Source organism: Gopherus flavomarginatus, chromosome 3 (assembly GCF_025201925.1).
Source record: "Gopherus flavomarginatus isolate rGopFla2 chromosome 3, rGopFla2.mat.asm, whole genome shotgun sequence".
NCBI classification, from domain to species: Eukaryota; Metazoa; Chordata; order Testudines; family Testudinidae; genus Gopherus; species Gopherus flavomarginatus.
Genome location: NC_066619.1, coordinates 120242762 through 120267773, shown reverse-complemented (window position 1 = coordinate 120267773; position 25012 = coordinate 120242762). Strand labels below are relative to the sequence as shown.

The 25012-nt window shown below is 40.9% G+C and overlaps 1 protein-coding gene across 1 annotated transcript in view; it reads left to right on the top strand.

Annotated features, from left to right (window-relative positions):
• The first annotated feature begins 898 nt into the window (after window positions 1-898).
• The window catches only part of LOC127047337 (atrial natriuretic peptide receptor 2-like), a 40171-nt gene continuing 16057 nt past the window's right edge, over window positions 899-25012 (top strand). Inside the window, exons 1-13 of the mRNA XM_050945457.1 lie at window positions 899-956; window positions 1984-2080; window positions 5080-5212; window positions 7766-7889; window positions 10090-10194; window positions 10860-10962; window positions 12665-12810; window positions 15955-16027; window positions 18392-18539; window positions 20122-20208; window positions 20449-20592; window positions 21553-21674; window positions 22830-22971. Of these exons, the coding sequence (XP_050801414.1) occupies window positions 903-956; window positions 1984-2080; window positions 5080-5212; window positions 7766-7889; window positions 10090-10194; window positions 10860-10962; window positions 12665-12810; window positions 15955-16027; window positions 18392-18539; window positions 20122-20208; window positions 20449-20592; window positions 21553-21674; window positions 22830-22971 (1478 nt within the window). The 5' untranslated portion in view covers window positions 899-902. The remainder of the gene's footprint in view (window positions 957-1983; window positions 2081-5079; window positions 5213-7765; window positions 7890-10089; window positions 10195-10859; window positions 10963-12664; window positions 12811-15954; window positions 16028-18391; window positions 18540-20121; window positions 20209-20448; window positions 20593-21552; window positions 21675-22829; window positions 22972-25012) is intronic.

Below are 25012 nucleotides of genomic sequence, written 5' to 3'. Positions count from 1 at the left end.
ACCAGAATAAGGAGCAAAACACATAGGATAAACAATCCTACTGTATACGAGTCTCTCTATTTTTTTAAAGATAAATAGCACTATGTGTGAAGCATGTTGTTGAGATTTCTCTCAAGGCCCTTTTCCCTTTTCACCGTCGAGTATGAATTTGAATTCTGAGATTGCCCACACAAACTTTCTCTTAAGAATTTCCAACCCTGAGGTGACCAAATTTCATTTTGAGCTATTGGGCTTGCAGTCAGAATTTAAAGTGAAACACAGAGTGAAACTGAGTGCGGCAGAAGTGAGCTTTAATATAGCCCTAGGCCCACCAAATCAATAGATAGCATACTGCGTGTGCAGAAGCAGTGTGTTAGCAATCAAACACACGTTATTGGGCTGAATGCAGGGGTAACTGGGTGGAATTCTATGACTGGGGTTATGCAGGACGTCAGACTAGATCAGATTGGTCCCTTCTGTGCTTAGAATCCATTTTACCCCAGACCCAGCCTGTATTTTTCTGCAACTGTCTTACCTGCCTTCCAGGGAAATTTCCTAACAGGGAACAGAGAAGACCTGAGGGTCAGAAGCAACACAGGCAAGAGGCTAAAGTCCTCACACTCCTGTTCCTTCCCAGTGCTGAGGAGAGGAAAAACCCTTCCCTCAGGGCCTGGGCATTTGGAGGGGAGCTGCTCTGTGGCTGAGATTACAATCTGCTGCCTCCTCCCAGGTGCTTTGCTAGGAATAGGGGGGAGATTCCCACTGCACAAAGGGATGGGGAAAGGAGGCAAGACAAATAACTGCAGCAGCTAGAGCACTGATAAACCCCTGGCTGGCTGGAAACCTGTAGGGAGGGAAGAACCCAGCTGAGCTGCAACAGCAGCAGCCCTGAAGCTAACTGGGCTTGATGCCTATTTGGGACCATGGGAGCTGCCAAAACACCTGCCCCTGGGCTCCGAAGCCTCCTCAGTTTACTGGTAGGTAAACTGCATAGATCCTGCTCCTATATGGTGCATAGTCAAGAAATTAATATTTTATTGTAGTGGTTGCTGTTAATACTTCCTAATCATGGATTGTTCCTAATATATTCTATTTCACTAATATAGATAGAAACAATTGGTTCTTCTCTCATCCACTCCTATGCAGAAGACTAATGGCAGAATCTATTAGAAGAAAATATTCTATTCTTCTAATATATAGGAAAATATTTAGGAGAATATGTTGCATCCTATTCTACTAAATGTATGGAACAATAATTAGAGAATACATCTGAAGACTATATTCTATTCTATTTACTGTTTTACTAATATGCAGAATATATGAGAAGAATATATCATATTGTATTTTATTCTATTCTTCCAATATATAGACTAGCAGAATACATTAGAAGAACATGGTCTATCATATTCTTTTACTAATACCAAGAAAAACAGCAGACTATATTACTCTATTCTATTCTAGTATATAAAGTGAAATATAACTCATAATACATCCTGCTGTTTTTCTGCTATATACTTTGAGTCCCATCAGTTGATGAATATATTCTACTTTTATTAATAGAACATAGTTGCATTAATAAAATACTATTAAGAAAAAATAGATTCTAAAAAAAAGTCAGTATAACTCTTATGTTATAAAACATGTTTATCTTTATTGTATTGAGGGTATTTTATATAAAAATTATTTAAAATTAAAAATAAAAGGAAGAGAAGATTTGGCTGGAACGTGATATTTAAAGAGCACACACGCTGAGCTCTGTTTAAACCTAAATTACAACTGGATTAGCTGAGTTTCTCTTATTGTTTTAGAAATAATTTTGGGGGGTGGAGGAGAGCGTGTGGTAATATAATGAACTTGTAATCTAGATTCTGAGCATTTAGGTTATTCCTGGCTGTGATCTTTGTTCCAGAAAGTTGGAGAGACTTCTTATATTAAGAGAACAGACTTTGTAGACACAAATTCCTCTGTTTTACTGGATTATTTGGTATGTTTTTTCCATGGCAGGTGATATTAGTGGACGGGTGGCATGACCTGGATAACAGTGACTATGATTGCTGGCCTCTGGAAAAACCAGATGAGTATAACATGCTGGACTGTGGAGGTGAGTGGGTCCCACAGTTGCTCAGGGAAGATCATCTCTGCCTGCTAGGAAAATGGATAAGAACATGAACATTTAAATAATCAGAATAATTCCTAATACTTCTCAGGTCTCAAACCTAGTGGAAAATATTTCAGTCAGCAGCAACGTCTCTTTCCAGATGAATTAAGTCAAGGAAAGTGGCCAGCACACATACACTTCAGAATAAATATTTGTCTGGAGCATATCTGTTCCAAAGGGAACATAATTAAGATGATTAAAAAAGAATGAAATCATTGTCTTCAAGCAAGGAATTTTGTTTGACATTAGAAAAAACTAATACAGCCTAAACAAAACAAAACAAAGCAAACAGCTCTGCATTGCAGCCAGATTGTATTTAGTACTTGGTTCAATTATACTGTGCCAGCTCCAGATTGGATGGGATTCATTTAAACACTAAGCTAAAAAGTGGAGCCTCTCCATATGTATTTTCATGCTTTGATTTCCCCGGCCCCAACTTCTATTCAATAGAAACAAATAACTAATCTCAGATCCTTATACACCTACGTATAATACTTTGAAAGATGAGTTTCTAGTGCAAAAGAATCAGAAATGTAAAGGCTACTTGTTTAAAACTTTGAAACTCAAAGTGTTTTTTTTAAAGTTTAGGAGTAATCAGAAATAAGTAGGTAAATAATTAATGCAAATAAACAGTTATATAAATGCTGGAAAAAGTTAGGATGAAATGTAACTTTTGACGTACTGCTGCAAAGAGAAATAACAGGACCCAATCCTGCAAGCTAAAAAAACTGGTAAAACTCCCATTGAAGTCTGTGTACAGACAGTAGGCTCAGGCTCAGAATGTAACATAATAGTGTTAACATTGCCTCAAAGTTCAGATTAAATGGTGAAGTTCAGAGAATAATGACTATAAACTGGACGTTCTCTACCCTGGCGTATTTAGCATCTCTGTTATCCACTATTAAAATAGCTGTTTGTTTCAAGAAAGTCAATTGCATTAGCAAAGTTACCAGTGAACCAAAGTGCAAAATGAATGTAATAGGAAACAAAGAGAAGGAAGGGGAGGAGAGCTAGAGTTTTGTTTTCCCCAACCCTGATGAATAACTAATATGAACCTTTTGTAACCAATTTTAGAATGATCTTCAAACTTTGTACAGTTTCTGTAAAATACCTTTACCTGCTCCTAGAACAGGGGTTCTCAAACTGGGGGTCGGGACCTCTCAGGGGGTCACAAGGTTATTACATGGTGGGGGTTGCAAGCTGTCAGCCTCCACCCCAAACCCTGCTTTGCATCCAGCATTTATAATGGTATTTTATATATATATAAAGGGCCTGGGGGGGGGGGGGGCTCGCACTCAGAGCCTTGTTGTGTTAAAGGGGTTACCAGGACAAAAGTTTGAGAACCAATGTCCTAGATGCAGATGAAAACTGAGTTAGAGACACATATTATGGCTCTTATTGCTATAAATTAGAAACAAACACTAGTTCTTTGGTGTGCATGTGTATCTATGTGTGAATAGAATTAAATAAAGGGATTTCCTGCTGTTGTGAATCTTTTTCAAGGAAATAAAACCTTTTACTCTAAGAAATTTATTTGACCTCTCAGCTAGCTGCCATGAAATACTCTCAACCTAAACAATTATTTTACCTTTTAATAATTTGTGAAAATCTGGCTAGAATAATATATAAAGTGAGCTTTCTTTTGTCTCTTCCATTATATTCATTATTAATGATTTGTTATGATTGTTCCTCTAATGCCGTTGACCCAAAAGGATTGTTTTTTTTATAATTAACCCTTTTATATCTGAAAAGGGAACTACATGCAGAAACAAATTGTTTAGATCACCAAGCGGTATGCAAGGGAAGAATATTGTGATAAAGGAAAACTCCAGTGTAATAGGTTCTAAACACATCTAATTATAAGGAAAAGGAAATCACTACAGAATAGTAACCCTTACTCACATGAGTAGTCCTGTTTAAGAAGACTACTTGCTTAAATAAGGACTATTCATGTGAGAAAGGGTTTTCAGGAATTGGCTTTGTGTGTACTAATGATTCCTACTACTTTGTTCAGTAATATACCCTCTGAGAAAGAAGGGCTGTATTTCTGGTTTGAAATAGCCAAGAGATTAATAAGACTGGGATTTTTCAGCTTGGAAAAGGGACTAAGGGGAGACAGGATAGAGGTCAATAAAATCATGACTGATGTGGAGAAAGTAAATAAGGAAGTGTTATTTACTTCTTCTCATAACACAAGAACTAAGGTCACCAAATGAAACTAAAAGGCAGCAGGTTTAAAACAAACAAAAGAAAGTATTTTTTTCACACAATGCACAGTCGGCCTGTGGAATTCCTTGCCCGAGGATGTTGTGAAGGCCAAGACTATAACAGCATTCAAAAAAGAACTAAATATGTTAATGGAGGATAGGTCCATCAATGGCTATCAGCCAGGATGGGCAGGGATGGTTTCTCTAGCCTCTGTTTGCCAGAAGCTGGGAATGGATGACAGGGGATGGGTATCTGGCATTGGCCACTGTCGGAAGACAGGATACTGGGCTAGATGGTTCTTTGATCTGACCCAGCATGGCCGTTCTTATGTTCTTAACTGTTGCTAGCAGGAAAACAGTGTAAATCAGGAATAACTGCACTGAAGTCAGCTGAGTTACACTGGAGTGAAATTGATACAAGTCAGAAGAGGATCAGGCCCACCTAAGAAAAGTGAGTAGGGTTTGGTCCTAAGTTTCCACGTGCTCTGATTACTTAGCTTGCACACTGTAGGGGAAAAAAATCTAAAAACACTTCTTCTCCAATAGATCTTATTTTGGAACTACCTGTACACTATACATGGGGAACTCCTTTGGCCAGCAGTAATGACAGGAAGAATATTTATGAAAACATGTACATTTCAATTGGATTTCTGCTCCAGAACAATTTGTCCAGTTGCACATAGCTGTAGTAGGTTAAACCAAACATGTTGACCCACAACTGTGTGTTATTTCTAGGTCTTGAGATGGCCTGGGTCCAGAGACCTCCAGAAAAGGCTGTGAGTGGGGAGTTCTTCAATGTAACATACGCAGTCTTTGCTTCAGATCACTTTTACCACTATGCTGTGCAAAACGGACTCCTTTCTCACAGGTACCACCTTCAGGTGCAGGTTTGTGTGTAGACAAGGTGTCAATGTATTAAGCTCCTCGGACTGGGTAGGCCACTGGTGTGATGAGACCACTGCCGAACTTGTTGACCAATATTGTCTCTTATTGTTTACTTGTACTTTCCCTTTGTGCTCTCTGTGTCCATCTGTTGTTCCTTGTCTTGTATTTATATTGTAAGTTCTCTGGAGCAGGGGCCACCTCTTTGTTCTTTGTACAGTGCCTAGCACAGTGGGGCCTTGGTCCATGACTGGGGCTCAAACATACTATGGTAATACAAGCAATAATTTGTATTAATAATAATAATACTCACTGCTGCTGAATAGTTGGGTGGTGCACATGCTATTATATTTGTTATTCATCTTTCCCATCCTCATCCCATCCTGATTGTTTCATCCCACTGTTATGTCTTACCTTTTGCATTCTGAGATCACTGGGGTGGGGATATGTTTGTTCAGAGCCTAGCACACTGGGACCCAACTTGGTTGTGGCCTATAGATCTCAATATGAATAATAATACTACTAATAATTTTTAATGTCCAACACACACATTAACTACAGTATGGACCTAAGCCTGTGACTGCTGGAGTCAATGACAAATTTCTGACTTACTTCAATGGAGCCAGAATTTTCCTAATGTATCTATATCAACACACTTACAGAGACTTCTACAAATGTAACTGTGTATAATAAGGCAAAATCGAGAGATTAACATGATGCCATTGGAATGACAAGTGTAAAAGCTGAGCAGCTTGTGACATAGGATCACTGAGATGCATATTTAGGTCCCAGTCATGTACTATGATCCATGCAGAGCAATGTAGGATTGGGGCCTTAACCTCATTTCACCATTTTCTATGTTGTTTTTTGTATTTGGTGGGTTAAAAAAGATGGTAAATTAAAAAATTCAGATTACACAGAAAATGTTCCTGTGCCCTTCCATGTGTTCATTTTTACAAGGTTCGATTTGTGAGAGTAGTTCTTCAGAGAGAATTTTTTTACATGCTCTTTACAATTTAAAGCTGATATTCAAGATTGTTGCGGGGGGGGGGGGGATTTTGACAGTATAGGTGGCTTTAATCATAAAGTTGTATTTCATTCATTTAGGTACCGAGGGCTTTTGGATAAACTTTAGTAATGATCTGTAATAGTAATGGTAAAACTTTTTTTACATTTTCCCAAAAATATTTATAGCTATAATGTCATAGCAGTAAAGTATAGTATTGTGATGACATAGCCATAAAATAAACTTTCTCCAGTAGCTGGAAGTAGGATTATTGCTATAGTCTTTCCAATGGGACTTGTGCTCATAAGTGATTTAGGAATGCTTGAAAATCTCACTCTGAATGCATTAATAATACACACAGGTATCAAACACGCAAAGACAGGACCCTTAGGACCCAGTTCAACAAGATGCTTAAGTATGTGCCTCTCTTTAAACAGGGACGTAAGTCCCATTAGCATCAATGGGATGCTGCTTTGCTTTTACTACCTGATCCCAAGGCCATTGACGTGGACAGGAATCATTCTATCGACTTCCCAGGGCTTTGTATTGGGCCCAGAATGAGGCAAGTACTTAAGTGCTTCGCTGAATGGAGATCTTAGAGTTTAGGAGTAAAATGTTAAAAAGTGCCCAGGGACCAGATTTTCAAAGGTATTTAGGTGCCTGAAGATGCAGATAGGTGGTTAGTGGGATTTTCAAAAGTGCTGAGCAGGTCAGGTGCCTAACTCCAAGTTAGGAGCTAGGAGAAGTCAATGTGAGTTAGGTGTCTCTCCTGCTTCAGCACTTTTATGAATCCTACTAGCCACCTAACTGCATCTTTAGGTGCCTAAACCCCTTTGTAAGTCTGCCCTTAAAACACTCTTGAAAAATTTGCCCTAGGTGAACCTTTACTCTGTTCCCTTAAAATGTATCCTCCTTTTATAACACTACAAATTACTTGTCAGTTAATACAGTTTGCAATGGGATAAAAACTGTTGGTTTTTTCATAGAGCTTTGAATCCAGGAACAGTACATTATATAAAGTCTTTAGATTTTAAGTCTCAGTCATATCTACAAAGTAAGCCACACTTGAAAAATTCAGTTACATTGTTTTGAAGTAAAGAATGTTTACAATGGAATGTCCTGAAGTTCAGAGAGACAATCACTCATGTGAGATGGTGCAGAGACTGTAAGTAGAGATGGACATCATCAAAAGTGGCATGAGGATCTGAGCCAGGGGTTGTGTGGCCAAGATTCCCCATCTGGTGGTGGTGTCAGGGTGGAGGGCCAGGCTGAGGAGTCGGCAGCTGCTGGAGGATTAACAGCTGCCAGACCTTTTCTGCCTGGGACCAGATGGTGGCCCAGTTGACAGCAGAAATCCATCGCTGTGGGGCTATTTCCACACACAGCAAAACCATATAAAGAAATAGCAGTGTGTCTCCTGCTGTGTATATCTGTGCAGTGTAAAGATCAGGACTTCATTACATGCCCGTTAAAAATTTTTAGGAATGAGAAAGAATATAAAATCCTCTCTTTGTATTTAAAAAAAATGGTTAGCAATGCTGCGGCAGCCAAGAAGTTCTGTGAAGAACAAGAGTGCCCTTTCAACTGGAAAGATGCAAATGGAGAGAACTGCTGCATCCATCACGCCAACATCCACTCCTGCCCTTTGGCCTTCATGGTTAGTACGTTGGGTGGGTCTGTTCTGCATGCTAGATGCAATACTTTAATAGCCAGGTCAACATAATGAAAAATGAAGGCCTAAAATTAGGCCCCTCAATCCATATTAAGGCCAGATCTAAAGTTCATTAAAGCCAACAGAAGGACTGCCATTGATTTCAGCAGACTTTGGAGCAGGCCGCTAGAGACCGAAACATCCTGATTTTCAGAGGTTCTGAACATCCAGCAGTTTCCATTACGATCAGTGGGAGCTGCTCAGTGACTTGCAGGGTTGGGCCCTATATGAACTGATTTTATCATATTTGATCAAGGTAGAAAAAGCATTCAAAGGCCAGACAATAAGCTCCTGATGGCTGACTTTGCCCTGCAAGAAGAATCCATCCATTTCTTCTGGACTCTGTTAGGGTACTTGTACTCAAACAGACTGGGTGAAATCCTGGCTCACGGAAGTCAAGGCGAGTGTTTGTGCTAAATTGCAGAGGGAGAGAGTCTGTTCCTCTTCACTTTGCGTACTTACTATATTTAAAATGATGGCTCCAGTTTAGTCTATTTGTATTTACGGAGGGACAGAGGGACCCACAGGACCAGAAAGGAGAGGAAGTTCTGCGAGAGTCCACTCATTACGTTTTAAATGTATTCTTTCAGCAGGAGAGAAGGCAGATGTCTAGCCCATAAATCATGTTCATCTCACTCAGCTGCACCAAGGCCCCTGTGCCTCCACAGCAGCTGTAGCCCTGCTCCTTGTCAGCATAGCTCGATTGGAACCACTCTGTTAGGGATTCCCCAGCTGACTCCCCCTCCAATGAAGGGGGCTACAGAAATATCATCCAGCCTTTGGCTGTGTAATTTTTTGGCTGGAATCTCCATTGGCACTGCACAGCACAATATGCATCCTGTCAGCATGCCCAGTCCTCCCTCAGTCTGCCCACTGGCTGCCACCTCCCTCAGTATCACTCCCGTGTCCACACAGCACCCTCTGTGGGAAGAGTGAGGGTACACTGTTGTGGAGGTGTTCTACCCCCAAATCCTTGTGGGGACAGTGAGATCTGTGAGTGATTCTAGCACAAAGGCACCACTCAGCCTCTTGCTTTTAAAGTTTGAAATATTTTTGAGCTTTCCTGCTTAGACAAGGCAAGCATCTATAAAATAGCCCCCATAGAGCAAAACTGCTGTAGGAAAGTGGGCTTGTGCTAGTGAATGGATAGTTACAAATAAAGCTCTTTCCATTAAGCAGGGGCTTTCAATATGGTGTCATCTTTTTAGGCAGAACCATAGAATCATAGAATATCAGGGTTGGAAGGGACCTCAGGAGGTCATCTAGTCCAACCCCCTGCTCAAGGAGGACCAATCCCCAACTAAATCTTCACAGCCAGGGCTTTGTCAAGCCTGACCTTAAAAACCTCTAAGGAAGGAGATTCCACCACCTCCCTGGGTAACCCATTCCAGTGCTTCACCACCCTCCTAGTGAAAAATTTTCCGAATATCCAACCTAAACCTCTCCCACTGCAACTTGAGACCATTACTCCTGGTTTTACCTCAGCTAGCATGAGCAATCCATTTCTTTTTTGCGTACTTTATTTTAAAGTGCATGAACAGAAATGCCTGAATAGATATCTGAAATTTAGCAAGAAGGATTAAGCCATTTAAAAACCCATGATCCTCAGACAGCCATTATAATTCTCAATGGCTGCAGCTGCTGGGAAATTAAAGTTGATGCAATCTTAATGAGAAATGCTCTGGAAATAAGAACTTTCATGAAAGAAACACCATATCCCATAGTTGTCAAAAAAAAAAAAAAGAGGGAGAGAGCTACAGTGAATCTACCATGTAGAGAATAAAAAATTGTGGACAAAATTCTACTTTTGGTTATAGTGAAGTCAATACAGAATAACTCCGTTAACTTCAATAAAGTTACTCCAGTTTTAGATGAGGACAGAATGTGGCTCATGGACTTTAAGTGAGTGAGAATTTTGTGGAATTTTAAACTGGATTATCAATCCATGTGCTCCTTTCCATTTGTTTGTGTTTTATTTTAGCTCACAATGGTGTCATTTATGATTGAGCATTTCATAATGAATAATACATTGCTAGTTATTGGAATAAAGCACAAGGCCTCCAAAGAGCACTAAATTTCAGAGTATTAAGGCTTGGAATTTTCCTTGTTTTATTATCTATTGATATAACTGCTCTGTTTGGTAAAGGGGAAAGGTGGAATATGTGGCCCGTGGATTCCAGATGATGGCCAGATATTTACTCACACCTTATCTACAGCTGGAAAAATGAGTCAGACAAACTGGACTGCCAAGGTATAGTACATTTACGGCATACTATGCTCTAGACCTTTTTTCTAGCAGGCCAGATCCCACAGTCCTTAGGTAGGAAATCCGCCCACTTATTTCATTTGGAGTTATGTGCATATAAAGTCTGCAAGATAAAGGCCTGATACTGCAAGGTAGTGAGTGCTTTCAGCTTCCAACTGACTTTACTGGTAACTGAGTGCACCTCGCATCTTATTTCCAGAGGACTGGATTTTACTTCTGCTTGTCTCACTTCTCTCACTTCATGGCAGCTCTGTGAGGTTCGCCAACATGTCTCAAAAACATTTATGGAAATAGCTGAGGCTATCTGCACCCCAAAAGTCTTGGAAGAACATAGACTTTGCCTCTCCCAGAGGCTGACCTAGTCAACAGAACTGCATGTGCAGCAGTAGGTTTGGGTGGAGTTACAGACTCCCTTGTGGAGAGACAGAGGTCTTGAGTAGCCATATAGCATCCATTCTGGTAACAATATCCAATGAGGTTTGGAGCAATTGATCATGTTGCGACATAGGCTGATGGGAAGATTATGAGACCTCCATTGCCTGCAAATAGGAAGAAGGTGAAATAATAAATATAGGGGAAAGGAGATTAGATTATTGGTGTTAAAAAAGTCCAATGTATGAAATTTTAAGAAATGGCTGTTTGTTTGGCAGGTCGTTTTGGTTCATGTGGGGGTGACCTCTCTCATCGCACACATCAGGGTTGGGAAAATGCAAGTTGCTCTGGAAGCCAAAACCACTGTTCTACCTGCAGTCGGTACAGTATGAAATAAAGACTTCTCATATTTTAAACAGGAATTACTCAGCCCTCCAGTTGTACTGGTAGGTTAGAAGAACAAAAGCCCTCATAGCCCCTTTACAGGTGAATGTATCCCATCAAATAGTTCCACAATTCTTTTTCAAACCACTTGAAATCTCTAAAGTTTTTCCAGCTTCTCATTGCCTGTGTAGGACATGAGAACCCTGTAAAAGGCTGCACTTGGTCAAACAGCTGAAATCAAATACCAGAACCAGCAGCTTCAGGCACTACAAGGCTTGTTGGGATGTCATAGGGATGCAAAACTGTTCTACCACATGGTCTTTTTCCAGTATATGGACACTCATCATCAGTTAGGAAGTATATGGCCACTCATCATCAGACAGGAAGCAGCCTAGACTGAGGCATGACAGCTAACGTGCAAACACAAGTGATCCTTGAGCCTGGTGCTACTGTTCATATAAACCTCAAAAACACTGCCCAATGCAGTGCTCTTATGTTCATTTTAATATACTTGTTAGACATTCGGGCCTCTGTGATGGGCATAGTACTGGAACACAGATTACAATGGAATAGAACTGAAGCAGGCAGAATTATTACCAATTGTTTTCCAAGACATTTCGGTAGTTAGGAGATCTGTGCTTTTGCTTATTTCAGTGGCACTAAGTCTCCTCTTGCTTGAGAATCTGAGGTACAGCTTTCTAGTAGTGAAGATCCGTGGGTGAAATACAGACCCCACTGAAATTAATGGGAGTTTTGCCATTGACTTTCACTCTAAAGTATCTAAAGAAATTCCCACTGGGATTATGTTTTAGTAAATGAAATGAGAAAACAGTGATTATTTAATGAAGTTATCATTTGCCATTGGATCTGTTGCCTACAAAACAAAACAGACAGCTCCTTGAACATCTCATCTGTAAAGATCATGTCTTTTGAGGATACTTTTCAATTTTGTGATCATTTGCTGATGTTGGGCTTCTCAAACACAGCAACTTCCATTTAAATTACATTACATCTGACATTGGTTCTAATTTTCATGAGCTTTCATTTGAAACACCTCCAAGTATGGGTTGGTTTGTTCATTTTGCCTGAAGTTATTCATACTACTGAATACCAGCCCTGCTGATTGAAAGGAAAGGGGGCAAAGATGGCTTTCTGTTCTCCTGACCCCTGGGTCTCCCAAGGGCTGGGCTGAGTATACACAGTAAGGGACAGGCCTTGTCTTCAAGAACATACAGTCTAAACAGGCAAGACAGATGACAAGAAATAAACAGACAAAAGGCAACAACCAGTGGTTTGAGCATTGGCCTGCTAAACCCTGGGTTGTGAGTTCAATCCTCAAGGGGGCCATTTGGGGATTGGTCCTGCTTTGAGCAAGGGGTTGGACTAGATGATCTCTTGAGGTCTCTTCCAACCCTGATAATCTATGATTCTATGTGCAACAACATGTCAAAAGCTCTGATGTCCACAGTTAGTCTAAGGTCAGTGTATTTTAAGGGTCCCTAGATTACATTTAAAATCCACAGCTTTCAACTGCAGGGCAAAAATACCTAGAATCCCTCAAAACCTGTTCTTTCAGATATTCTGTGGCCATTCCGGGATCCCCAGCTCAGGAGCCCTATGTATTTGTTACTGAATTCAGTCCTAAGAGTGGATAGAGCTATTTTCAAGTATTTTGCTCTCTACATCCCTTTTTGCCCAGTCTGCGGAGATGGTGTTTGTGAAGAAGATGAAAGCTGTTCCACATGTCCAGCTGACTGTGGGGAATGCCCACTCACAGCTGATGCCAAGATAGCAATTGCTTTACCAATATGTTTAGTCTGTGCTGGCTTCATTCTGACAATAATGGTAAGTGTCAAATGAAATCTTCTTTCTCTTTTATTTCCATCATGGTGTCTCCATTATTTTATTGTTTATAACACAGCTCTTTACAAGCATCAGAACAGGTTCTCTGCTACACACAGAATCCCCCAGGTAGCTCCAAAGGGGAAGAAGAGAAATGGGAGGAAAAGTTGCTGCTTGAGTCTGGGGCCCTTTCTACACCAGCCCAGATATAATTTAGAGCAGCCCCGCGTTGCTGGAGAATGGCTCACAAGGGGCTGACAGCTAGGATTACACCTTCTCTGTAATGATCCTGGCGTGCCTGACTGTGCATCCTAACACCAGCTGGAGCCTCTCCTCAACTTAGGAGATTCAGTCCATTTCCAGTCCTTGGGTTTTAGTTATTAATTGTTATAACAGACTCACTGGGGGAATACAGAAAGGTGTGTGTGTGTGCATAAAAGGACAGATCAATATAAGGAAAATGCTTGGTGATCGTTTGGGATGAAAAGTGCTGGATAAATGTAAGATGTATTATTTTTACTTATTCTTTTACTATATTTCTGCAGAATAGGCCCTTCTATTGTTTGCATTCCTATAGATTCCTCTGTATCTGAAGGTACATACATTAATTTCTGAATGTTATAGAAAGCTGTTGCCAGGGAAATATTTGCAGATGTATAGTCATGGTATTGATTGTGTACATTATGGATAACTTGCTTGGTTTTAACCTATAAACCTATAAGTGCATTGGCTCTTTGTTATGCCAGGGATCACTTCTCTCCTCATGCCACACTGCTGTGGTTGAGACATCTGGAATGCTCAGTCTAACACTTCCTGGTTAATTGCAAGGGAATGAAGTCAGGATGCTCTGGCTCAGGGGAAGAAAGATGATCATAAGGTTAAGGCACTGAGTTGGGATTGAGTTCCTCATTCTATCATATACTTCCTATGTGAACTTGGGCAAGTCACCAGTTCCCTACTTGTAAAATAGGGATAATAAGTGCCTACTTCACAGAGCTCTTGTGAGAATAAATCTAAAGTCACAGTCCTGGGAGACACTTAGATACTACCATGCTGAAGGCCATATAATTAGATAAAACTGTGGAACTAGCTTCCTGCTTCAGATTGCCACAACCCAGATCTGTTACCTTTCAGGTTACAATGCAAGACTCCTTTGTTCTTGCCAGCTTTTTCTAGTGGCAAGACAGACATTGCTGGGAAGAGTGTTGAGAGACTCCGGATGGGAACTGGAAAGTTGTGACTACTTTTCTGAAAGGCATTTTCATGGAAGGAAATTGTTCCGTGTAAATGTGTCCAGAGTCTCTGGTGGGGCACCGGAATATTTTACTTTCTAAGAGAAAACAGGCCAATGTAATGAATTAATTAAATCATAGAAAGGTATCAGTTATACAGCTGTTAAGCCTCTTTACATGTTTCAGTATCAAATGTATTGACATAAAGTAGACTTGATCCTGCATGCCTTCCTTGGACAAAACTCTTATCACAGTGAGAGGGTCAGTATTGGAGTACAGTGGAGTACAGCATTGGCCCCTTAAGCTATTGCAATTGGATGAGTATCTTGAGGTTTCCTAAGCCCATTACCATGGGCCAGTTCTCATGGTGGTGCAAAGAGGCACTGCTCAGGTCCAGCAGAAGGTTCTAACCCCATATGTTGATTCACTGTTGGTTTGTTACTCAAACATTTTTACTGAGGATCTTCCAATATAATACACCGCAGACCACTTCGCCCTCCATTTCCCACTTCTTTGCAAGACAGGCTGGAGTTCAATCAAGCTCCTACAACCAGATTTCAGTGGATAACTTTAAAGTCATCATAAGAGTTAGGGAAACAGCTAGCCCCCTTCTCACGTATGCATGTTTTAGCTGTGAGTCCTCCAGAATAAATCTAATTTACCTATTGTCTCAGATATTCTTTGTTTTGCAGGGACTCTTTTATTTTTCCTCTTATGCTGGAGTGCATGCTAAGTATCATCTACCTAGCTTCTGCAGGTGGCTGCTATTTAGCGTTCTCTGCTGCTTGTTGCTTAGTCAATGTATAAACTTGTTTTTATAAACAGAGCTGAAAAGGTCACTTGTATCCAGGTTTCAGTATACAGCAAAAGCACAATGCTCCAGTGATCCTCTCTCTCATATGGTCTGATCCAGCCCCCATTAAAATCAATGAAAGGATCCCATTTAGTTCAGTGGGTACTGAATCAGTCCTATCATCTTTGTTTGATTATGGTCCTTGCACACTAAAATACATCTTTTCCTGAAAGCATAGGCCAATTGAAATCAGTGGAAAGACTCCCATTGATTTTCTGGGCTCAGAATCAGGCCCAGAGCTCTCCCAAAATTCTGCCACCACTTCCCAAGATGTCACAAGAACTCTTGTGTAGATTGGGTTTTTGTTACTTGTCATCCATCCAATGTATGCTGTTGAAGGTAATATGAGATGGATGGCAAAATGCTGACCATCTAATATTTGTGTTTAAATTGTCTTCTGTTATTTTATCATAGCTAACCTGCAACTTTGATCTACAGACAAATATGTGCTTGTATAAAACGGGTTTATTGTACTTGACAACTTTTTGGTACATCAGTTATTAGACATACATCTTATTTACAAAATAGTGACAGTGTCCCATCTAATGTTATACAAGCGACAGTACTTTGTGTAATAATGTGCCATCTAATTTGCTATTCTGGAGCCTGATTTTGATTGTCATATCGTGTATGACCAGTAACTGCTGCTTATCTGGGAGGAAATGAAATTTGTTTAAACACTGGATATTTCCAAGATGTTTAATGATGTTCACCACATCACTGGGGTAAGAGCTGGGTTCTAAGTGCAGTGCACAAAAATGCAAACATGGACCGAAACTATCAGCCTGTCCACTACAAAATGTCACGTTCTTTAGTCTTCAGAATTACTGATGTTTGTATTTTGATGTTAGATCCAGATCTGTTACTTCTAAGTAAGTCAATAAGATGTTGAGAGAGGATGGAGGCTAAAATGGTGATTCTTGTTCAGACACTTGTAGGATTTTATATTTGAAAATATCCGTACAACTAATCATTTATTGGCTACACTCATCCCTAGTGCAACTCCACTGAAGCCAATAGAGTTGCCCCAGGAATGAATTTGGCCTGTTGTGCTTTCTGCAGTGGTTTCAATATCAGAAGCAAAAGATGTTTTGGGATGAAAGCTGGATTATAGACTTCTCCCGCATCAAACAAGGTTTGTAAAGACCGTCATTTTGATGCTGTTATCATCAATGCACATCCTGTTGTGTAAATGAAGCACAACACGGACATATACCCATATTCCATAAGGGTCTGACCTAAAGGAGGAGGATCTATCTTTGATAGGTGCTGGTCACCACAGCATCTGTGAGCTGATCACTGGAGTTTTCCTTTGAGGATGTTATTTTAATGTGAACCCTTTGGCTATGGCTACACTAGAGAGCTTACAGCAGTGCAGCTGCACTAACTCTTACAGCGCTTCTAGCGTAGCTGCTCTAAGCGAACAGGAGACAGCACCCTCCTGCTGACACAGTGCTGTCCACATCATGCTTAGGTCTGTGTAACTTATGTCACTGGGGTGTGTGTGCATATGGCTTATTCACACCCCTAAGTGACTTAAGTTATACCAACATAAGTAGTAGTGTAGACATAGCGTAAAGGTCAGTGTTTTTTTCCCACATGTGTTTTGAGGGCTTTTTTCCTGTAATTTATGGTGATTTACAAATAAAAGACAAAGGAATAGATCAAAAATACATAAATCCCCTCTGGAAATATGTGAAAATGGGCACAACAGATGGCGGTGGCCCTAGTTGCTTTATGATCTGACATATTCTTTTTAAGTGACTTCAGTGGAGCGATGTTGGATTTGCACAGATGTAACCAAGTGCTTAATTTGTCCCACTGTGTGTTATCCGTAGCTGAAGTAATTCATCATCACTTGAGTTTTCTTCAATTTAGCTAATGTGTAAAACCATAATTATATTTGTTTTCCACTTGGACATTTTTTAACATGGGAGCATTATTGTAGTTTGTCATACAGCCTGTACGTTCGTTGTACAGCATGTAACTCACCATGTCATTTATTGCTATCATATGCTGGAGAAATATATGGGCCAGATCATCGGCTGGTATAGACCAACGTAGCTCTACTGAAGTCATTGGAACGTCATTGGTTTGCGCTAGCTGAGGATCTGACTCTATAATTGTAGTCCTGCCTCCACAAGGTATTGCTGAAAAGGTCCCCTCTGCTTTAATATATAATATCTTGTTCAGTACAAGTGAATAGGATAAGACTTTATTGCATTAATTTAGTATGGATAGTTGGAGCTGTGTGTTCATGTCTAAGTAGTGTAATGAGATCCCTTAATGGGCTTAAGGAACAGATATCAGATTAATAAGGAGTCTAATTTACTAAAAGCAGCCAAGATTGTGTGTGTAACAAAATGCCGGTGGAGTGCTGAGTTGATATGTCCCTGTTCCATGGCATTATGCCTCTGCCTCTCTCTAGCTCTGAGGTGACCTCAACTGGGATAGTGAGTTCATTTCTGCATAACCCTTGACCATAACAATTAGCACTAGACAGAGTTCAAGGAAGATAAACAAAAGCAACTAGGTGGCAGGATAGACTCACGTTTTTTGGAAATTTGAAGAGTTGGAGATATATGACGTCTAAGTGAGGTTGGCCATATGTCTAACAGACATACTTGGAGTGCAAACATCACGTCAAGAAAATATTAGTCTATTACAGTAACGGAATGAAGTCAAGGAAGGGAATATACATCACTCGGGCACATTTAAAATGAAACTTGACAGAATGCTAGTAAAGAAACACTAGAGAATGTTCCTGCATTGGCATGCAAATTAACTGGAAACCTAACAGGTCTCTTCATTTCTAGTTCAGGTATTGTAGGGCAGAATTCATATGTACTTATAATCCCTCTCTTTAACTATCTCTACAGCTCTCCTCAACATAGGATCCAATCTCTGCACATTTTTTCATGAGTCAGTCTAATCTGCTCCCCATGTAGTTCTGTTACTTTTTGTCCAGCTCAAAGCATCACCTCCCCCCCCACAAAAAAAGACATGAAAAATGTTGATAGTCTAGTTTTTTCAACCAGTTGGATTGTTGCTTTGCTTTGAATTCCCTTTAATGTCAGAATCACTTCCCATGATAATAACTTTAAATTCTTCAAAGAGTCCTAAATAGATTTGTAACATCAGAGGTTTTGGAGTTTGGGGTTTTTTGTACTCTTTCCTCCTTTATTGGCTTTGTCCCTTGCATAAAATGACACTCACCGTGTTTTAAATTGTTCCATTGAGGGCTGATAGTTTTGAAGGCAGAGGAACTGCCTTCAGCTACTGATGTTAGTGGGAGAGGCCACTGGCTATGGCTGTCAGCCACAGTCACCCTGTTACATGTTAACAGTCGAATCCTAAATTAAAGCATCCCTACTGCAAGCATAAATGAGCCTGCTCTCTGGTGCCAGGGGCAGCAGAGTTTCCTGTGTTTATATGTTTCAGGAGTCTTCTGCAGATGCACCTGCATATAATGTGCATTTCAATGGCTTTTTTTATCTAGATCGCATGCTACGGACGGCAATGGGCAGCATCATTAGTGCAGCCCATGCACCCAGCAACTCCAACGCCAGCTGTATCACTGCCCTGAGTTCTTGCACAGCAGCTGTCAACACATCCAGGAAACAGCACTTCACCCACACAGGGATATAGTAGGCTTATATGTCAGTCAGTCTTTGTGATATGTTGTGTATTGTAGTTACACCCATGCAAGAAGGAGACTTTCAGTTCTTGCTGTATTATCACCTGGAAATAATGTGAGGGTTAGTTTTCCTCTGCTTGGGCCAGGGCCAGGAACGTTAGGGGACTAACTTGGCCTTCCTAACACACTCAAGCTGAAGGATATTCTCAGATGCACATTGATGTTTTCTATTTTTGGATGCCCCTTTTCCTTCTCTTGCTGAGATTTCAATGCTTGTGGGACTGAGCTGCAAACTTGACTCTGCTTCTGAACATCCACAGCATTCAAGTTCAGTTGGAGCTAAGGTTTTGAGTCAGGTCCATCTCTAATAGTTAAGTAAAATACAAGTAAGGAATTTGGCACAGAAAATCATGTACTGTACAACAGCCCATTATAATCTATGGCCTTAAACCAGCTCGCAAAACTGGGAATGGCACATTTCCTCTCTAGCTCACTGGTTTGGAATACAACCCTACCTGGTAGTGACCTACCTGTACACAGAGACGGTAGATGTATCCCTGGCTCCTAAACGTCTTTTGTAGGAGCACCAGCTTCCAAGAGATTGGTGGACACTGCAATCACCACAAAGTCCCCTCATGTCCCAGGAAGGTTGCTGCCATCTCTCCTTTGTCCAGCAGAGTTTCTCTGTCTCCTTTCTTGCCCCACCCATTCTTCTTTTGTTCTCTCTCCTTATTTCCTTTTACTTTCCTTCTTGTTTTGTGCTCCTCCTACCTAGGTGGGTCATCCCCTTCCTCAGTACTCTCACTCCCTGGAAGGCTCTGCTCTGGCTGGCTTTGTGTGGCTACACTGTTATGCTTACGCAACTTAGCTGAGTGCCACATGGAAGCACAGAGGAGACCTTGGACTGGCAGGCTGCTGCCTTAAAACTGCAACCCTGTAAACATGAGCTACTCCCCAGCTGACTGCATTCAAAGTTGCTACAGGTGGAGGGAGGGTTTCAAGGAATCACCTGCTACTTTGTCCTGCCCTTTTATTGGGGGTTTGCAGCTTTCTCTGCATCCACTGGTTCTTTCCCCTGTCCACACCACTCCCATCTACTCCATACTAGTCTGGTGCTCCCCTGCAGAAAACAGAAGACTTCACTTCTTTGATAGGGGAAGTATCAGAGGGGTAGCCGTGTTAGTCTGGATCTGTAAAAGGTGACAAAGAGTCCTGTGGCACCTTATAGACTAACAGATGTATTGGCGCATAAGCTTTAGTGGGTGAATACCCACTTCGTCAGACGCATATGACTTGGGGAACATTCTAATACACACAGAGATAAATTGACCTGAACTGCAAAATTTGTAGGGATCTTTGGGTTTTTATTCCCTACATGCCCACAGTTCCTGGCTGCTTTAACACAGAGTTCTAGCCCAGCCTATAACAGAAAGAGGCCCTCATCATGAAATTCAGACCCAGGTTCCCATCCAGATTTTGACGAAATCCACATCCGTGTACCTTCCCCCGAGACCCAAAGCTCCTATACAGAGAATACTGCATACTCACCATGTGGGATTCCAGCACTTAGAAAAGTCTTTTTCTTATTGCAGTGATGGCAGAACAGTCGCCATCAAGAAAATAAGGAAGAAGACATTCACTTTGTCCAAATCCATACGCAAGGAAGTAAAGCAAGTGAGGTAAACAATGAAACCTGTGCATTGGGTGCCAGTCCACATTTACACCAGTGTAATGGAGATCATAACCTGCTCCATCGTTACTTGTTTTCGTGTTTTTTCTCTCCCAAATAGTGTTGAAAACATTTCTTTGAACCTGGTTGAACATATTTCTATGCATATTTGAAAAAGCCCTAAGGTTCCAGTTCCAAAGGGTGTAGAGGGGAGGTTTAGAAAGGGTGTGATGCCTGTTTATTTTCACAGAGAACTTGATCATCCCAACCTCTGCAAATTCATCGGCGGTTGTACAGAGGTGCCAAATGTTGCCATTGTGACAGAATACTGTCCAAAAGGTAGCCTGAGTGATGTGCTGCTCAATGAAGACATTCCTCTCAACTGGGGCTTCAGGTAAAAAATAAAAAAAAAAACCACCACAACTTGTGAAATAAGATACACGTAGCATCACCAGGTGACACTTGAAGAGGGACGTTAATTATAGATAATACCATTGGTAGACGCGACAGTGCTGTGATGTATATCAGAGGATACCATGCTTCTGAGATGCAAGGAGAAAGAGAGAGACCTATTGATTAAGAGATAATCCAAGTTTCTGATTTGACCTGTCCCATGGACATCCTGACACCCCTGAACTTAGCACTACCCATGTCATGCCCAAACCTTTTCATCTCATCTCTAGTATGCTGCAACACCATTTTAAACCTTGGTTCCCATATAGCCTTCTCTTTTTCCCCACAGCTGCCATCTGTACTTAGTATACTTTGATGCTCTGGTTTAAGATGAGTAAAAGAGCAGCACAGTCACATTCATGATAGCCCAACCATGAACAGATTAGTAAAATAAAAGTGCAACATTAGTATTACCCATAAAAACAGATGTACACAAAACTGGCTCAGGATTTCAAAGAAACTCCCATCTGAACTACTTCATCATGTATAATTGCAAATTGTCCCTTATCCCTTCTATCTCTGCTTTATGTTTGCCTTGCTTCTATACAACAGCAAAGAAAAAAAATGGTCTGAATCAACACTCCATACAAACTAAAAGTTGAGTACTTTGCTCAAATGGTTCAATCTCGCAAACTGCTGAGAATGTCCACAAGAAGCTGTGCATTCCTACAAGAGACCCAGAAACCTCCACTCCCTTTCAACTGCATGGGAACTGAGGGCATTCAGCAACTCATGGGAGTCCTCAGCACTTTGCAGGGTTGAGTCCTTGGGGGCTGATCCAAAGGCCATTTAAGTCAGTGGGAGTCTTTCCATTCATTTCAATAGTCATTGGATTAATCCGTTCCTGAGTGTCTGGATCAGTGGAATACTAGCCTGCTAATAATTATTTTGTGCCTTTCAGGTTTTCCTTTGCTGGAGACATTGCCCAAGGAATGGCTTATCTTCACCAGCATAAAATCTATCATGGATGCTTGAAGTCTAATAACTGTGTGATAGATGACCGTTGGGTCTGTAAAATTTCAGGTAATGAAGAGAGATGAAAATTTGAAACATGGCCAACTAACCTACTAATGCAGGTTGATTTCACAGCCTTCATTGCTCCAGCAGGACTGTGAACCAACGTTTCAGGTGGAAATGCTAGCTGCAGCAGCCTTCATTAAAAGTAAACTATGCCAGAGCAAACATCCCATTACATTATCCTGTGTAGCCTACAATTTAACATGTCACCATTGCACCAGTGACCACACAAATGATGGAGTCAGTCATCAGACCTAGCAGTATCCATGGCATTCTCTATGAATTCTTTGCCTGATGCCATTCTTTGACATAAGGCAAATATTCCTTTCAGACAGTAAACACAGTGCCCTTTCACAGCTAGGTGAAAAGCTGGGCTTCCAGTCTAAAGAATGGGACCCTTGGAGTGTCCCAATTAGATGCTGGTCTGTACCTAAACCACGAACCTGAACTCCTGCCTCCACATAGCAAATTTCAGTGCTGTCTGGATCTAGGAAATAGAAGTCAGAATTTTTATCATTCTGGTCTTTGAACACAGCTCAGCACCCAGACCCTGGGTCAGATCCTGGGGTCCAGACGAGCTTCATATGAAGCAGGTTGGAAGATGGGGTACAAAGCTGGTGGAAATTTCCCTTTTACAGTCTCCTAATGTTGTGGCCTCTGTGTAGGCCCCAGCATACATTGGAAGAGTCTGAGAGCTGCTCTGACTTACCCTAGCATCTATGTAGCCCAAGACACTGGAACCACAGCTGGAGATCATCACAGCTGAGGGATGTCCCAACCACATTCCCTTTTCTTTGGGCACACCCCTACACTGGCAGCAGGGAGGTGCAGAAAAGAAGCAGGAATGCTGGCTCTGTCTTGCACTGCAATGATCCTACTATGGCTGGATACGCTAGGCCAGAAACACCACCGCAGGGGTAGCAAGAAGTAGTCATACCTCATCAGACAATCTCTCCCAATAGTCAAGCTGCCGTTCCAGTATTCACAACTATATTTGGGTACAAATCAGAGCAACATAGTGCTGTTTTTTAAACCAAGGCTCATCTCTGCCTACAGAGCAAACTCCCTTAAACCACTAATATTGCTACTTCATAATGGAAGAGTTTCAGGAGTGAACATAACCCTTACTGAGTACCCGTTTCCTTCTTTCTTCCATGAAAGATTATGGATTACCATCCTACAGAAAAGAGGATCATTGTGAGGGTGCTAGTACATATCAGCAGCGTTTGAGGCAGATTTACTTGGCTCCCGAGGCCCATTCATCGTCAGACTTTGTCCTCACGTCCATGGCAGATGTGTACAGGTGATAAACTTTCCTGTCTCTTTCTCTCTGTGAACAAATAGTCTTTCGTAATAATTTAGCTAAATTCCGAAGCTATACCAGGGTGAATTTGGAGGATTGTGATTAAAAATTGATTCTTATTTAGAGAATGACTTAGATGCCAGGATCTACCCTTCCAAGATAGGAAGCCAAAATCTCAGCTCAGTAATACTTGTGTAAATCAAGAGTAACTCCATTTGTTTTTACGGAGCTATTCTGGATTTGAATCCGAGTAAATGGATATATAAAAAAAACTAGCCCTAGGTCTATGTTGTTGTTTTTTTAAATCACTTCCTCCCTTGTGTTTTCCCTGTCGAAAAAAAAATATTACTTAGCTAATGGCAATATACTAAGAGTTAAAATAGGAACAGTTTTCCAATGTGTCAGCAAAACTCATCCATAGTATATTTCCATATGCAATGAAAACACAGTGTTTTTGCTGAATACACTGGATGGCTATATTTTGTATAGAGAGGAAAAAACAGTTACACAGAGGGAAAGAATGCACTCGAGTGACTCTGTGTCTTTCTTTCTGAGAGAACCCAGAGGGCAATACTTCACAATTGCTCATATGCCCAGGGGATTCTGTCATGCCACATTCTAGTCAGCCCCTCCTCCTATTCAAACATGAACAGGGGTTTACTAGGATGGTTGCAAGAAGAATGGTCCTGGGGTTAAAAGACGCTGGATTAGGGATCTGGAAACCTAGGTTTACTCCTTGTTCTATCACAGAATTCCTGTGTAGCCTTGAGCAAGTCATGTATCCCGTTGTGGGACAATAATATTTAGTCTTTTTAGACAGTGAGAGCTCTGTGGCAGAGATTGTCTCTTACTAATCTTTGTAGTGTGATTAACACAATGGGGCCCTGCTCTTGGTTGGACCTTCTACAGGCTACCGGAATACAAATAATGAATAATTAGGGGTAGTGAAGGAATAAAGGTTGAGGTGTCTTCAGTGCTCGGAGATCTGCTTTTGTATGTCCATCTCTTCTGACCCAGCCAGAGCATTTGAATAACAAGGAATTTATAAAAGACTAAACAGCCAAATGCACTCCCCCTGTGGAAGAAACCTACTCACACTATTGAGCAATTAAACACATTAACCGCGCTGTTAAACAATAGAATACCATTTATTTCAATATTTTTGGATGTTTTCTACATTTTCAAATATATTGCTATCAATTACAACACAGAATGCGACATGTACAGTGGTCACTTTATATTTATTTTTTATTACAAGTATTTGCACTGTAAAAATTAGTATTTTTTCAATTCAGCACATACAGGTACCGTAGTGCAATCGCTTTATCATGAAAAGGCAATTTACAAATGTAGATTTTTTTTTTGTTACGTAACTGCACTCAAAAACAAAATAATGTAAAATTTTGGAATCTACAAGTCCCCTCAGTCCTACTTCTTGTTCAGCCAATCACTCAGACAAACAAGTTTGTTTACATTTGCAGGAGATGCTGCTGCCTGTTTCTTGTTTGCAATATCACCTGAAAGTGAGAACAGGTGTTCGCATGGCACTGTTGTGGCCAGCATCATAAGATATTTGAGTGCCAGATGCACTAAAGATTCTAATGTTCCTTCATGCTTCAACCACTATTCCTGGGGACATGCATCCACGCTGATGACAGGTTCTGCTCGCTAACAATCCAAAGCAACGTGGACCGATGCACGTTCATTTTTATCGTCTGAGTCAGATCCCACCAGCAGAAGGTTGATTTCCTTCTTTGGTGTTTCGAGTTCTGTAATTTCCACATTGGAGTGTTGCTCTTTTAAGACTTCTGAAAGCATGCTCCACACCTCATCCCTCTCAGATTTTGGAAGGCACTTCAGATTCTTAAACCTTGAGTAGAGTGCTGTAGCTATCTTTAGAAATCTCACTCTTTGTGTTTTGTGAAATCTGCAGTGAAAGTGTTCTTAAAATGAAGAACATTTTCTGGGTCATCATCCGAGACTGCTATAACATGAAACACATGGCAGAATGTGGGTAAAATGGAGGAGAATTGTATATCTC